This window comes from Anomalospiza imberbis, chromosome 6 (genome assembly GCF_031753505.1).
Source record: "Anomalospiza imberbis isolate Cuckoo-Finch-1a 21T00152 chromosome 6, ASM3175350v1, whole genome shotgun sequence".
Lineage (NCBI taxonomy): Eukaryota > Metazoa > Chordata > Aves > Passeriformes > Viduidae > Anomalospiza > Anomalospiza imberbis.
The window spans coordinates 5,853,644-5,870,838 of record NC_089686.1 but is presented as its reverse complement, the minus strand read 5'-3'; the positions used below and the strand labels follow the sequence as shown (position 1 = coordinate 5,870,838).

General features: G+C 44.4%; 1 protein-coding gene across 1 annotated transcript in view; it reads right to left on the bottom strand.

Annotated features, from left to right (window-relative positions):
* MNAT1 (MNAT1 component of CDK activating kinase) overlaps nt 1-17,195 on the bottom strand; it is a 117,113-nt gene continuing 99,918 nt past the window's right edge. Inside the window, exon 8 of the mRNA XM_068192140.1 lies at nt 1-513. Coding sequence (XP_068048241.1) covers nt 393-513 — 121 coding nt within the window. The 3' untranslated portion in view covers nt 1-392. The remainder of the gene's footprint in view (nt 514-17,195) is intronic.

Genomic DNA, 17,195 nt, shown 5'->3' with positions numbered 1-17,195 from the left:
TAAGAGTAAAACCACAAACTTTATTAAAGTCTGGCTTTATTTAAAAAAAAATTTACAAGTGTATTTCTTTAAGCCTCAAACGTACACAGCTGAGTTATTCACATCTTCCATTAGATGTGGCTTATTGCTTCAGCCTCCCTCAGCAAAGTGCCACATGACTAACGAGTTTCCCCCTCCACAAGAATGCATCTACCATTTTACAAAACTCTGGTGCAGAGGGGTTTGGTTTCCCTTCAGCACTTAAATGCAGCTGGTTTTGCAGCAGAGGGGTGCACAGAGCAGTGAGTGCAGCCCGGCCCCTGCAGACAGCGGCGATCCTGCCCCGCCTTTGCTCCCTTGGGTGGCTCCTCGCCCCGCTGGGTGTCCCTTGGTCACAGGCTGGTGCTCCCTGGCTAGCTGGGGTGCCAGAAGAGCCCGCTGAAAGCGTCCTGCAGGGCCCGGTGACAAGCCAGGGAGGACGTGTAGCCCCCAGCCAGGTCCTGCGGAGACGCGGCTCGAACGTGGGTGAGGTACCTGCAGCAAAGAGCAGCGTCATTTCAGAGCAGAGGAAAACACCAAACACCCCTGCAGTTCACAGGACAGCGAGGTTGAGGCTACGTTTTAGGAGAAGCAAGGAGATGGAGCTGCCCACTGCCCGCTGGACACATCAGGATAAAACTGTGAGTTAAAGCAGTGATGCTCCTTCAGCCAGGCTGCCTCAACCAGCGCTCTGGTGGCACAGGGCTAGGGGCACCCAGGGCTCTGTGCTCTCTGTGCTCGCTCTGGGGGTGGTTCATCTCCCCACTCCCACACGTCCTGCCAAGACAAGGACACCACCAGAAGCTTTCCTGCACTCCCACAGGAACAGGGTTTCAGCTCTGTCACTTAATGCCAGACACTCCCCCAAGCTGACTGTGCTGGTTGCTCTTATGACCACAGGGCTGAGCTTCCTTTGCTTGCTACCCGTGCCTGGAGCCCACTGACCCTGGGAATTAGATCTGTGGGAGGCCACCATCATTTTGGCTAAAGAAGGTTCTAAACTTCCCCATTATTTAAACATCACCACCCATTTGCAGAGCTGTCGAATTCTACCCCAAACCTTCCAGAGCATTGAGTTGACATGGAAACACGAGTTGACATGGAAGCAGGAGTTGACATGGAAACACAAACACACTGCCTGGGCTGGCACTGCCACTCTTGGCTCCCCTTGGCTCCTTCCAAGGGCTCCACCCCAGCCACACACACTGAGAGCTGCTAAAGGATGCCTTCATCCCACACTGTAACCCCACAGCTCTTGCACCCCATGAGACAAGTACAACAGAGATTCTTCACCAGTTTTGCACCAAAACCCCATCAAACAGACAGATCCACAGCCCAGCAGCACCAGCACGAGAACCATCTCCAGTCCTGACCATCAGACACAACCCCATAAACACCAAGTGCTTTCCACAGGGGCGCTCCAGCCGCTGTTTTGATTCCTCACTTGGTACATGTTGCTCCTGGGAAGGTTGAGTCATTCCACCTCTGGCTTGGCAATCCAAGCATAAACTTGCAAAACGCACACAGCCTTTTATAATGTTATCCCAAGAAACCTAAAACAGCTGCACTTTTGGCAGGAAAATACAGGACCACCAGTAAAATATCCAAAACAGTTGCATCTTTTAATTTATGACTGTACACTGTTTCCATAAAGAGTATATAAAACAGGTCAGATTTTATAGGTAAGACATAATAAACAGTCATACCCACTGATGCCATAAAAGCATAGAGAAAGAGATTACTGAGAAATGATTAATTATAGTTTTAAAAACTGTATTTCTTGCACCTAATAACCACAATGCACAGACATGAGCAATGTTTCTGAGGGATTCTTGGTGAGATGCTGAAGTCTCTTGGTGAGACTGAATTTACCTCCTGTGACTGAGTTGAGGTGTTTTGTACCAAGTTGTGACAGAATCTGGCCCTCACTGCCAGACACTGGTTCCCATCAGCACAGACACAGGCAGGAGAGCACAAAGGAATAATAAAATAAACCCTTTTAACAGTGCTCAGTCCAAAAGAATCTACAACACAGCAACAAAGCTGGTCCCATCTCTGAATTTGCAAGAGGAGGTGGTCTGCACAGAGCTCCTGGTTTGTGGCAGAACACATTTTGTGGGTTTTAATTTATTTTTTTTTTACATTTTTGTTACTTGTCCCTTAATATTTTAAGAGGAAGATCTCATCCTTCCCAAAGGACTTTTAAAACTGCTGTGGGAAACAGGAGCTCCTTTCCCCAGCCAGGAACGATGGGCACTGACAACAACAAATAATTTCCTTCAGAATGCTGGTGTGAAACTACCTCTACCCTCCAAAACAGAAAGTCTTATAAAAATCAGTTCCCATCTTGGATTTCACTTCTATCATATTTATTTCATTGCACAACTTCATTTTCCCCTCATGCATGAAACAGTCCACTGAAAACAGGAGTATTTTACATTTCGGTATTAACACAAAGGTTGGTTGTGTCTTTCTCATTACTTTTCTTATCTTCTCTTACTTATATATCACTGAAAGGAGAAAAACAGAGTCTATTGTTTCCCGTTTTCTAGGACATCCGAAATTGGAGCGTTAGTTTCATAAGACAACCTGACTTCCAGCCACTGCAGCACTTGTAGTTAATTGGGAGGTGATCTCTGAAGCAATACAAAATCATTGCCAAAAAGGCTCCCATCGACTTTTACTGCACAACCTGCCCTAATTCTCCTTACTCCTGTGAAACGAGCACTGCCCGCTGCTGGCTGTCAAGTGAGGTCTTTATTTTCTTGTTAAGTATCTGAACTTACTGCTCTTGACCCATTTAATTACTGTGCTCCACCAGGCAATTGCAAAGAACCTGCCACGCTGAAGCCACACAATGAGAAGCGAATGCTTTTTGCCGGCTTTTCCACACCGGTCCCCATCTGTGCTGCCCGATTCCAGCCATCCTCTCCACAGGAGAATCTCTCTGAACTGGATTCCTAGGGTTTCTGGCAGAGGTCAGCACATCTTTTCATGTACACCTTTGCAACAGCAGCAGGAAGAAGCTCTTGCCAAGTTTTATTTCCAAAAAGCCGAGCTCCGTTAGGTCTTGGGACCTGGAGGTAATTGCTCTCACTAGTTAGCAAATTCCAGCACACTGGGTCTGTTTTTCATAGGTTTATTTTAAGTACCTGTAAATCTTATAAGCAGAAAGCAGGAAAAAGAGGTTTGCTTTTTCTGGTGCACAGTTTTTTAATGTAACTTGTTTTTACTGAGGGCAGACTAAACTCTGAAGTTAAAAAAAGCCTGCACTATTATTTTTGAGCAGGGCTAAAGGGCTGTGTGCTCCCTGCCCCACCATTTCACACTTCCCATTCCCAGCAATGCCTATGCTCTGCTTCAGGCTGTGCCCAAACAAGCCCCCTTTCCTTGGCTGCAGCCTTTGGATGTTGATCTTCCCCACAAAGCTTTCACGTCAGTTAAAACACTTCGTATTTTGTTCTTCATGAGCCTTGGGGGGCTCATTCCTGACCTTCAGTTTCTCATCACCCTGGAGGGGGTGGGAGGGAAAAAAAACCCAAAAAACCCCTCCTGTTTTCAAGGAAAGAGGTGTAATTCACACTCGGTGTGGAGGCTCAGAATCAAGCTGGCTGTTCCTGGAAGGTGGTTTTCTTTGTGTTTTCTCTTGTCCCAAGGCTGTGTCACAACCACTTCACCAGGACAGGCCAGAACTGTGGAGAGCTACATGGGCTCAGCATGGCAGAGGATGCAATCCCCCTGTGCCTTCCCAGGAGCCCCAGTGCCCCTGGCACTGCTGCTGCTGAGAGCCAGAGGGCCCAACAGCAGCTCAGCAACACCCAGGGCCACTGGCAAATAGCCCCTCACCGCTCAGCAGGGTGGTCTTGTTCCAGAGAAATTCAGGAAAGATGTCAGAAACAATCAGAGAGAATGGAGAAACAGCACGATCAAACCTGGCTAAAATAAACACCATCCAGAAACCAAACAAAGCTAAAAACCCCCACCTAAACAGACAAAAAGAACCAAACATACAACCAACAAGCTCAAACCACCCCATAGAATGTCCCTTCACACACCTAACTGAAAGTACCAGTGCTAGGGCTTGTTTCACACAATTTTTCCTGCTACCCGACATAAATACACTCCCAGGGGTGTTTCTGCAGATGCATCACTTAGAGATACATATGGAATAACTGCGTATTTGGCATACAGATTTTTTTACCTATTCGGTATTTTATGGGAGTGAAGAAAAGAAAAATCATTCACAAGTTGTTTGACAGGGGAAAAAAAAGGAAATAATTTAATTCTATTCCACAGAGTAGATTTACTGCTCATCTGATTATCTGCAGTATCCAAGACATAAAGTAATGGGGCAGACATTAGATCTGGGAAATTTTCCAGATTCATAATTTAAATAATAAATAGTAGTTGCATAAAGCAAGCAAAATACTCCAGTCTGAAAAACTGTGTGAAGCACTAGGAAGGCAGCAGCATAGGCTGCTGCATTCCTGAGCCTTTCTGGAGACAGCATTTTCACTGGATTTACCAATCCCTAGGATGAGCTATGGCTGCATTACTCAGAGGGAGCTGCAGGGACTGGGTCTCATCAGAAGGAAGGAACTGGACTGTGTCTGGCCTGGCTTCTGCTGAGGAATGTGTGGCCTGGGTTACTCTCCATCCCTGAGCAGGTACAAACTGAGCTCCTCTGCTCAGCTCTGTTTTCCTTTGAACCAGTCAGCTCTACCACAGTCAAACAGTGCAGCCAAACAGAATTTGTTTATGAAATGAGCCAAGCTCATTGCTGTTCTCCATTAAATAGCCCCAGGAAATGCATTGGTGCTATTCAAATATGGTGTGGTTCTCCCTCTCTCAGACTAATATGACTGAGGCAGGGCACAAACACAAGGCACAAAGCTGGTCCTCAAACCCAGAATAGCAATTCATCGTTCCAGGGAGTAGCTACAAGCCTGATCCTCAAATTAAAAAAAACAAACAGATTTTCATCCATTTTAGCAGACACTATTTGGGCAGTATGATTGTATTTAGATGTTAAACCCACCAGCTGTGACTGGTATCAGAAGTTCCTGCTGAACTCCAGCCAACACAGCCTGTTCTGACACAGAATTCCAGTTCAATGCAGCCATGAGCTCAGCAAGGGCTCCTCATGAGCCCAACCAATCCCTCCTTGCCCGAGGTCACACTGCCAGCCCTGACAGCAGCTGGGCACCTGCCACTCCTCTCCTCCACCCTCCAGACCACACAGACAAAATGGGAGAAAATCTATCTAATAGGTGCAATCACTGAAGGAGCTCTGTTATTTGTTTGAGGGTTTTTTCAATGCTTCTCTGTACACAACTGCAGCAATCAGTGTGGATGTCAAAACGGGGCTAAGCATGATGAGGTCCAAATAGGGAGATAAAAAATACATTTTCACCCAGATTATGGCACCTTATGGACTGAACACAGCCCATAGTGCAGGGGTACAAGGAAAAGTCACTCTAAAAACCACAACAGGGTTTTGGCTACTAAAAATTCCTGCCAAAGACAAGTGATCCAGCACAGACACCGCCCCTGCAGCCCCAGCAATCCCACCTGCAGACAGCAGTGCTGTGCACATTCAGCTGAGCAAGCCAGGCTGTTTTGTTATTATTAATAACCCTGGGCTGCTTTCTGAAGGCTCAGTGAGCAGAAAGTTCTCTCTGAGGTGTCAGATGAATGCCAGACCCTTCTCCATGCCACAAACTTCCTCAGCCCATTTCACTCACCCCTGCCCCAGGAACCAGCTGCAGAACCATCACTTCCTCATCACAATTCTGATTTCCAGCAAGGAAATTTAGTGCCTTCATCTTGCAATACATTCTGCAAAAGCAGATGCCTTCTGTCTCTCATGGATCTCTTTTTGTTACAGTTAAGGATTAAGAAAAAAACATAAAGAGTTTAAGCTCCTAGAACTTTCAGGTTTTCTGAGTGAAGAACTCTGTTCCACCAGAAATAAACTTTCCCAGTAGAAAAGACAGGAAATGCCCCAGCCCAGCAAATCAACAGAAGAAATATAGGACTCCTAGTGATTCTTTTTAACCTCCTCCATCTGCTTTTTCTAAACAGCAATTTGTTTCGAACACTGTCAGAATTTTCTTAGGGCAGGAGTCTGTGTAAACTGTGTGTGGTGAAACAAAGTACTTCAAAATTAAAACAAAGCAGGTCTGCCACAGCACACCTCAGCCAAGATGGAACAGGACAGAGTTCTGCTACCAGACACTGAAGGAAGAAAAAAAAAAAAAAAAGTGATATTAGCTATGAAAAAGCTGTTGCTGATAAAGCCAGTTCTGACTCCAAAGGTAGAAATCAGTGATGAGTTATTTCCCCCTCTTTTCCCCCATTCTCTTCTCCCTTACAGTATTATTGATAAAAAGGGCAAATCTTTTGGATCCTGGAAACCCAAAGCCAGCAGTGTCCTGCTGCAACAGTGACCCAGCAGCACCCTGGGGCTCAGAGCTCCCTCCCAGTCAGCTGCTGCAGTGACCAATAAAGGAGTTTCTGAGGGTTTAATGTAAAAACTACAGCACTTTCATTTGATGTTTCACATAAACTGTTTCCTCTGTTAATGGTGGAACCCATATATGACCTGTAAGATATATCTAATTCCCATCTCAGAGAGTTTATTACAGATTACCTCTGAACTGGTGAGTGCAGTCGTGAACCTTGGAGTAGAAAAACCTTTAAATGCAAAGACCCAAAGTCACAGAAGCTCTCCTCAGTGGGGGAAGAGAACAGAATCAGATTTTCCCATACTACTTTTCCTAAAAACTTCCTCTTTTTGTGATGAAATCCAGAACCCAGAGACCAAACATTGCCACTGAAAAGCTAATACATTGGGGAGTGGAATGGAGGGAAATTTCTTTATGACGTCGACCTCAAAATATACCTTCAGTGCTCCTCATAAAAAACCCAGCTCTTCTACTGGCAGAAAAAGAGTTTTAAAGAAAGGGAAGTTTTAGAGAGCACCTGGTTCTCCAGCATTTTCCCAGCACTGCAGTTCTACTGCTGCCCTGGTTTTTAAATAGATGTGAGACCAGACTCAGGTACTTGCATTTATTTAACACATAAACATTTGCTTTTGGAGTAACTGAGAAGCCAGTGCTGTTGCCTTGAGGTAAGATGAAAAGCTACAGAGAAATTGAGATCAAAGGAAAAGGAGAAATGCCTTCCGCCTCCCAGAAACTGATATAATTTTAAAAGAAGTGGATGTTTTAAAGTGTAAAGACAGGAAACTAACAATGAAAAAGGTTTTATAGAATAAAGGAACCTTTGTACTCCTCTGCCCTGATATGCATTTTGCACATTTCCTCTGCTGCAGGCTGGATGCAGCCCTGGGACAGGACCTGCAGGCTCTGCCAAAAAAAGGAGGTTTGGACAATCCCAGCCCCACTGCAGGGCCCTACCCAAGAAGGCCCCACCTCAATACAACTATTTCATGTAGAATAGTCTATAAACTCCAAGTACAATGGACCACAGACTTTGAGACTATCAGCTTAAAGCACTGTAGCCTGTAGATATAAAACCTACTTTGAAATGGGACATAAACCCCTTAAATGGTGCAAGCTGACCTATTTCCATCTTCAAAAGGAACTGTAAATCCAATTGCACCTGGAGATACTACAAGTGTTAACAAGTTAAATAAACCTCCTCTTTTCACTGAGGAATTATCCAAGCTAGAGATTCACATTCAACACCAATTCCCATGTGTAAATCCACTGCATGTTTGAGAAACACATTTTGCCCCTCATACGAGCCCACAATTCACAGTGGGTGTCTGCATATTCCCTTTGATAACAACCAAATGCTACATTTAATCAGCTTCTCTTAACATTTGATCAGGCAGCATCACTTCAGGTGAGGTATAACAGTTCCAACCTTAGAAAATGTGAATACCAGTGCAAGAGAGCAGCCAATGCTGTCTTTGGAGCACTCAGTGATTCTAAGCTCATGTGGGAAATCTTGAACACAGTTTCAAAAGTCAAAGTGATGACAGAGGTCATCTTGTTTTGTTGGGGTTTTTTTAGTTGAAAAGAAAAACAAACAGCCCTGAAGCTGCTAAAGTACATCACAACCCCACTAAGGAACCCTTAGAGAAAGGAGGCACATCCTCAGCAGGTCTAAGGCAACATGGGTTACAGGTTTCTGTGCTGTTGCAGGGTGGATTCAAGACAAGGATTATCTGAAAGTTCTCCTCATTTTAGCATATGACTGCCTATTTTAAAATAAAAACAGGAAATGGAAAGCAGAACCTGCAAATACACAGATCATTTGCAAGCAAAGGAAAACTAAAGGCTATGCAAGTTCTTTTTGGTCACGTGTTTCATCTCTGTAAAGGATATTTTATAAAAATTCTATGCTGGCTTCTCTATCTTCGATTGTTGGGGAGTTTCCTCACATCCCACTTTCCTCCCAGTAAAATATTTAGTTGTTTGATGGCTCCACACATGTCAGAAAAGAGCCACCACCGACTGTGCTGTGTAAACAGTTTCCTTCTTGTTGCTCACCCACGCATCTCCACACCACACATTCCTGCCAGCTCCAAAATATGCACAGGCACCACCATTCGGATTACTTTTTTTTTCCCCTTTAAACTGCAAGGATTTCTGCTTCAAGTCCTTCCCGAAGAGCTGCTTGCATTCCTTACCCCCATGCACTTAGCTGTAACAAGAGGTTAGTGTTTATTTCTAGAAGCCTTGCTCACAGGAAGCCTTCCTTCAACGCGAGCGACTTCCGTAACTCCAGAGGGGCTGGGATGAGCGGGGGCACCTGGTCCCCCATTTGTCATCCTCCCGAGGTCACCCGCCAGCTGTCTGTCCTCTCAACACCCGGCCTCAGCACCGCGCTCGAGGCATTCTCCCTCGCTCGGTTTCCAGGTCTGCACTTCCAGATCCAGTAAATCAATCAGCCCCCACAGAAAGTGCTCCAACAACTGCAAGTGAAGCCTTGCAGCAGCCCCGCAGCACAAGGACACTGCAGTGCCCGCGCTGCAGGACTGGCATGGATTACAGCTGGCAGCACTGCAGAGCTGCAGCTGCATTTAGCCCGTGACTAAATCAGGCTCCGCTCTACTTGACCCCGGGAAGAATGGCATTGAACACAAGGGCCTTTTCTCAGCTGTGATATTGGATTTTTTTTTTCCTTTTCAAATGCTAAAACAACCATGAAGCCACCATTTCTGTAATTGCAAAGCAGCTCTCTTTTTAATGGGTTGTGGAAATGTTTTGGCATAGACTGAACTCCAAATTCTTCATCTTTCCCTCTGTCCTCCAGCTCCACTCTTCCTCCCACACACTGTCTTTAGGCACAAGGGTCTATAAAGGCACAAGAACAACATGGATGTGTTTAAATATATATTATAACTCTGAGGAAGTTAACCACTGTTCTGTAGCTTCCTACCTAAGTTTTCATAGGCTTATCTTTTTTATGTAAGGATAGGGCAAGTTCAGTTCTAAAGACAGTACTGTGTCTTTTCTTCCCTGGACTGGACTCTGGGAATACAACTTCCCTTCTGCAGGCAAGAAGGGAGAACACAGCTTTTATTCTGAAAGACAGTTCTTTTGGACACACAAACTCTTCTTTTAGGATAAAAATTCCCTCCTGTGCCTCCTGCTCTGCCTTTTTTTCCGTGTTCCACACACCCCACTGAGCGCCATGAAACCCCCAGCACGCAGCCAGAGATCCATATTGATGAACTGGGGCTTTGGGAGAGCTACATGAAAGAGATTCCTCCAGCACCAGCCTCCATGTAAATTATGCATCTGTAGGCAAAGGGAGCCCTTCTGAACAGAGCACTCAGTCAGGAACACCTACAGAAGGAGGCTGGAGATGCACAGACACTTTTTTCTCCCTCTTTTTAGCACATTTTGCTTGATGCACAGTTCTGAGGCAACAGACGAGGACAGTCGTGATTGTATCACAGAATCACAGAATGATTTAGGATGGAAGAGACATTAAAGATCATCCAGTTCCAACCCCCTGCCATGGACACAGGGATGCCACCCACTAGCTCAGGACACAACTGCAGTGTTCAGGATAGCTCCAAGCAGACAGGAGGTTTTTTAGCCCCAGGAGCACTGGTAAGGACCTGGATTTCAGGCCCAAGTCTGGAAAATGAAGTGGCAGAATGCTTTTAAAGTTTTTCTTTCATTTAAGAACTCGCTTTTGCCCCCAGATCACTGCCGACAGAAAAAAAAATAATATGAACACAGAAAAAGTGGTTATAAGCTCAGCTTTGAAATACAGTTTCCCCAGGCAGAAAGTCAGTTCTGTTTTCACTGTGACACAGCATCCTCTGTTCTGAATGAGCAGCAATGAATTCACATCATATGGCAATTCCAGTTTAATATGACTCAAACAAAAGAGCACAAGAACTTCTAGAGGGTTTTTAGCTGCTGATACTGATCAGATAAGTAAGCTGCCAAACCTAATAATTATCTCAAACGAAAAACTACACACTCTCACTTATTCATTTCAGATAATAAGAACCCAAAGTTATTTTCTTTAGGCAGAATGTGGAAACTGTAATTGTTGAAAGCAAATACTGCAGTTTGAATGACAGTATTTAAAGAAGACGAGATTGTTCAGGTCAAAAGAAGGTGAAAACCAGGTGGCTTTCTCTTGCAGCTGACTTGTGCTCTAATGCACGAGCCCCTCAGCCTCCTCAGCTTCTGGCTGCTGCTGCTCAGGTCAGCATTTCAGGCTGATGCTGAGATCAGGTTTACAGCTCTCAGCCAGGCTGGCGTTTGCTCCCCAGGAAGGCCTGGAAGGGGTGGGAGGGAGCAAAGAGCGCAGGAGCTCGGAGAGAGGCTTCTCCTCAACACCAGGGATGGGTGAAGGACGAGAAGCATCTGCCCCAGGCAGGTGCAGCCTTCGGGCTGAGCTCCCAAACCCCCACTGCAAAGGAGCTGCCCAGCCCCACTCTGGCACAGCGCTGGCACAGCTCCCACAGGTGGGGGAGGAGGGGAAAGTTGCCCTGTTCTCCTGAAAGTATTTTTTACAGGGGAATGAAGGGGGGAAAAGCCACTCCTTCAATCCTAGGAAATTTCCTCCTATCTGTCAGCATATGGTAGGAACTATTATTATTTGGCTTAAATATAAAGCATCATTAAGGCTATTTTTCTGTTTTAACAGCTTAACAATTCTATTATGAAATCTGGATGAAAGTCTCTGGATTTTATTGTCCTTCTCTATTGTGCCCTGGTAGAATTTCTAGAGGGGAAAAATGCAGTGATGATAGGAGATCTTCATTTTACTCTTCTAAAAAGACAATGAGTTAAGTGTCTAAATTGAATCATTTTTAATATGATTTCTGTTGAATTAATTTTAATTTTCTGATGCTTTCAGTCTAATCCAATACCCTGAAACAGCAGAAGCACAGATATCCAACAGGAGTGTGCTGAGTTAGGCAGAACCCCTTAGTTTCACTTAGAAGATAAAATACCAACAGAGGTTTTATAGAGCAGTGACATCCACAACTGCTGAAATTCTCCATGGATTATTTGTTAACCACTCAACTCAACTTGCAAACTGCATCCCCAAAATCTGTCTCCAAAGAAGTTGTGCCTACTGACTGAACTGATTCTGAAACTGGTGCAGAAAGTGCCTTTTTAAACATTCACAGGAAGTGTCCAGAAATCAGTGGGGATTGCTAATAAAAATGACATTTAATAAATTCCCTGCTGAGGAGAGCTCCCAGTAACACTAGGTGGCAGAAGGCTCTGTCACATTGAAGACACCTGCAGATAGACACAATCACAGAACTACTTGAGCTTGATTTTAGAAAAGCTAAGGGGAAAACAGTTGAAAGCAAAACAGTTCTAAGATCCCATTTTCCATCAAGTCTTCCAGTTCTATCTCTGGCTTTGATATCCCTAATACACTTCATTTCACCATTGAAACTATCCCAGAATGTGAATATACCCTCTAAACCTGAACCTTTAATCACATCTTACTCAATTCAGATGAAATTCTGTATGTGACATGTGATTCTATTAAGCTTTTATGTCATTAAAAAGAAATTCACTGTTTAAAGAAATAAATGGCCACTAGGACAAGTACACAATAAAAAGATACACTGTGAGTTACCTTGAAGCAAACTTGAAACCCAGCCTGGAGTGCTATACATTTCTGCAAATACACCTCTGCAGCTGAAAGAAAAACAACAACCTGCAAACAAACTCATTCAAAACTGCTCAGGACTCGATGTGGGAAAGATCTGCTAAAAATGTCAGCTGCTCCCTCATGGAGGTGCATTTTCAGGAATACTTTGGTAAGTTCATACAAAATTCAACTGCTTGTTTCTAGTTTTACATATTTAACCCTTTAAAAAACACCTATGCTCCATTTTCTTTTATTCTGGCCACTCTCTTTCCAACTGCTCTAAGTTTCTCTCTCATCCTCTATAAATCAAATCCATAGGGAAAAACAAAGAGATGCCCCTGCCCTGGTGATGTTAGGAGGAAGCTGTAAACACAAAGAGGGAAAGCAAAAGCCAAGCACTGTCTAAATGCTGAAAACCAAAAAGCAGCAGGGGGAGAATGACATTTGTGCTTCCTCAGATGTGTAAGTCTGAGTTGACAGCAAAGATTTCTCCGAGATGCCCATGGCTGCACTGCTTTTCCACTTGCCAAGCAGTAACACCCCAGACTTACAGCACTTGAGGGGTGCTTCCCCAGGGGTGGCTGGTGCCAGCACAGAGCTCAGTGCATCGTGGAGGGTTATTTTGCACCTCTAGCCATGGAGGCTGCTTGTGTTTAAATATAGAATATTTTATCATTCACAGTTGTCAGCAGTGGAAATTGTCATCTAAGCAGGAAAAGATGCTGTTGAAGAAACAGGAGGGGTTGGTTAGAAAGTAAAAATTATTTTGGCTGTGACAAGTCCTCTCCCTGCCCATTTTGAGGGTACGGGATCACGCCACCCATTGCAAATTGCTGCCTGAGAGTCAGGAAAATCAATAGTAGGTAGGGAAGCTGACTTGCCAATGCTACAGCCACTGCCAGCAGATTATTAATGCTTCTGTCTGCATTCTTTAATGTTTCCTAAGAAGCAACTATGTTAACTGAAAAGGTGCTACGTGTCACCAGCCCTTCTCTTCTCTCCTCTTCATTTTCTCTCCATATTAAAACCTTTGCTACCAAAGAAAATAATCATGTTTCACCTCATCTTTTCCCAGCTTTTCTGAAGTTCAGTTCCTGCTCTAGAGCAATATATACAGTCTAAGTACTACCCCTGACAAGCTGTTTGACAGCCCTAAGTTGCACATCTATTTTACTCCCAGAGCCTTGGAGTTGGTAGGGCTTAGATGGGAAATGGAGGCCAATTAAAATAAACACAGACAATATCAATGCATTCTTCAGAAAGGCACAAGACAAGCAAAATGAAACACTACTGGCTTTTGCCCACAGTTAGAATTCAGCTCATCTCACAGGCTGAACGCTCTGGCTGAGGTCCAGAAAGACACTTAAGCACATGTCTTATTTTAAGCATGTGAGCAGCCTCATTGATTTTTCACTCATGCCAGGAAGAATATTCAATGCGCTTAAAGTTAAGCACATTGTTAAGTGCCTTCCTGGAGCAAGGCCAGGCTATTTAGCCCTTGCAAGAGTTAGTCTAGAGAACATTTACCATTATTTTAACTTCTCAAGACTTTCTTTGAGATAAAGTTTTATGCTGTATGAAAATATTTCATTCATACGAGCAGTGACTGGCTCACAGCAACCTTCAGGGACCAAGTATTCTTCCCCTTCCCACATGTTCTAAAGCAGTAACTGGAAGGATTAAAGACACATAAGCAAATATACCAATAAAGAAAATTAGTTTTGAAAGGGAAGCCAGCAGTCTTACTGATCTGAAGAGCAAAATGAGCCCTGCACTGAAAAGCTGACAGACATATTAATTTTCAATGAAAACTAATAAAGTCATTTGCCAATGTCCCATTCCAATATCAAGCCCTGTGCAGGAACTTTGAAAAGCAAGCTAATTGTTGACTGAAATTAATTATCACAATAAGCACACATTCAATTCCATTTTCCCTTCTTCCTTTTACATCGAGTTAAATACAAAATTCAAGGAAAGGCCTGTTAGTGCTTCCTCAACATGACCTCACCACATCAGAGCACTTTAGAGATCAAAGGCACGACAAACACTTTGCTCTTTGCTACAACAAAGTGATGCCATTTGCTACGTTTGCTACGGACAATTGAATTTTTATCTTGTTGGCATCATCCAAGCTCAGTATCATACCCCGAGTAAGAGCTAGAGAAAGGTGTACAACAGTACAGCTCAGGAAAGCTGGACCGGGTGAGACTCACGCTCCCTCCACCCCAGCCACCCCTCTCCAGGAGGGGAAAAGGGAGTGCATGGCAGCCTGACCATTCCAGTGGGACCAGCAGCACACTGACAATTTGCCCCTCTTTTATGAGCAGATGTACCTTTGCACTCCAGTATTTGTTTTTTCCTGGAGAGTTGAAACTCAGTGGTGAAAGTACACAATTGACAGGGGGATAGAGGAACAGAAAGGCAGTTTAACACGCAATCACCTCTGAAATCTCAGGGTGACACAGCTGTTCCACTCATCATGTCTCACACCAATGCAGCTCCACTGATTTCATGCTACCAAGCCCACACCTGATGGCAACTCCAGCCTCAGCATCCAACACCCCACTTTGGAAACTGGTGGAGCAACCTTTAAGACCTCTGGAAATACAAACTAAGATAACGAAGGCAGCCTGCAGACAAAAAATACACTTCCTAGTGGATTTGCTCTAGAAGACGTCAATTTGAAATAAATAATCTATTTTAAAATATCATTTTACATATCTTGTTGCTGAGATTATTTGGTGAAATTTTCTCACCTCGCCGTGCAATCAGAGCAGGACAGTGACACTGAGAAGGTTGAGACTGGAAGGGACACAGGGAGCCCACCTGGTCCAGCCTCCCTGCTCAGCAGGGTCAGCTCAGGCAGGTTGCTCAGGGCTGTATCCAGTCAAGTCACAGTAGCTGCAAGGAGGAACACTCCACAAACTACCTGGACAGCCTGTCCCAGTGTTCGACCTCCCTTACAGCAAATGCACTCCAATGGAATTCCATGTATTTCCATTTGTGTCCATGACACCTTGTCCTCTCACTGGGGTCACTGAGGAGCGCCTGGCTTTGTCCCCTTCACTCCCTGTCCTCCATCAGGTATTTACACACATCAACAAGGTCCTTCCAAGCCTCTTCTTCTCCAGATTGAAGGTTCCCTCAGTTTCACCCCACAAAACAGATACTGAACTGATGTCTTGAGAAGGCTAACCTAGAGCAGAGGCTAGTCTGAGTTAAAGAATAAAGTAGGGATTTATTAAAAGGCCTCAATGGATCCACCCTGGGCAGCACAAGAGCCCAGCCAGGGCTACACCCAGATGAACCAAAATGGTCACAAAATGGATGACCAGTCAGAAGATCTCTCACTTTTCTAAGTTCTGGTCCATTTGCGTATTGGAATTAATTGTCCAATTACAGCTTTAGATTATGAAGCCCCATCCTTTGTTTTTCTCTTTTCAGTCTACTGTTGTTTATGTTCTTGGGCCTGAGATTTGGATCATTTGTCCTTGGTCCCCAGCTAGAGAAGGAATTATTTCCCTACTCTGTGAAGACAGCTCACCATCCCCTAATATGAAGCCCAGACCCACACACTAAATTAGTACAGAATCTGAAAAATATAAAAGTTAAAACCTGAGGTATCACCAATCCCTACTTGCTCCAGCATGTCCATGTGAGGCACCAGGGATGCCAGGACAGGACCCAGCATTCCAGACGTGTCCCTCACCAGTGCTGAGCAGAGGGGAAGCACCACCAGCTCCCTGACCTCCTGGTGACACTGCCAGGCACAGCCCAGGAGGACGGTGGCTTTTCTCCCCCACAAGGACAGGCTGCTGGCTCCTGGTCCCCATGGGGTGCTCCAGGCCCTTCTCCACGGAGCTGCTTTCCCAGCAGGTCACCCCAGTCTGTGCGGGCTCACGGGGTTATCCCAGCCCAGGTGCAGCACCCTGCATTTCCCTTAGACTGCTGTGACACCGTTTCTCCAGCCTCGAGGTCCCTCTGAAGGGCAGCACAACCATCTGGTGCACGAGCTCTGGGCTTTGCATCACCTGCAAAGCTGCTGAGGGAGCACTCCTTCCACAGCCAGCCAGGAAAGAACAGGGTGCTGCTCCCAGTATCGACTCCTGGGGGGAACCACTGCGTCCTGCTTGGCTTTCAAAGCCACAAATTAACAGGTATGTAAACAACATTAGATTGTATTGGTTTAACCAGTTCCCTTCTTTAAATTTAGTGGTTAAATGAGTGCAATATTTTAATATATGCAAGATCTGTTTCTGAACAGTATCTGCTGGTTCAAATTGTCCTTAAAAGTGAACTTCCTTCAAGAAAACTTCAAAAATCATTTATGACTTTCAAGGGCGAGACAGATTTCTCTTTTTGAGTTGCTTTAGTATGTAACTAACCTGAATGGTGGATTTCCTTTAAAAATCATTTCTACAGACAAAAATGCCTCTTCACTTGAAGAATCCAGAGCAACAAGAAAGCTGTTTTCCAGAACTGGGATTACAGCCAGTTTATGATGGAAAAACATTGAATGCTTATGGTATAATTATAATGTCACAGCATTTGCTGCCAGAATTACAAAAATATTCTTAAAATTATGCCCTAAATAGAATGGTGTTTAGTTTAGCTAAACTGAAAGCACACTCCAAGAAATGTGAAAAAACAAACACCACTATTCCAAATCTCAATTATGCATACTGAGGGCTTGTTTTAATAAAAGTATATTTAGTGGCTGAATAAAGTTTCTCAAAAAATAATTTTAAAGATAATGAATTCCCGATGTCCAAAAAAGTGTCACATGCAATTTCATCAGTGACTCATGTAAACTAACCTCAAATTTAACCAAATGCAACTGTGATCAATATTGTGTCAATCTGAAAGTATCTGGGGTTTAAGGCAACAAAACCAGCTGCAAGGATGAGTAAAAATTTGGAACCCACAAACAGAATGGATTTCTTGGCTACTGAAAGGTCTGGAACAGTTATACTGACAGGGAGAAGCCAAAAGAATGAGAAGTTTTGACAGTATTGCCACATTTAGCAGGAAGAGAGTCAAGTGCAGGAGGAATAAAAGGG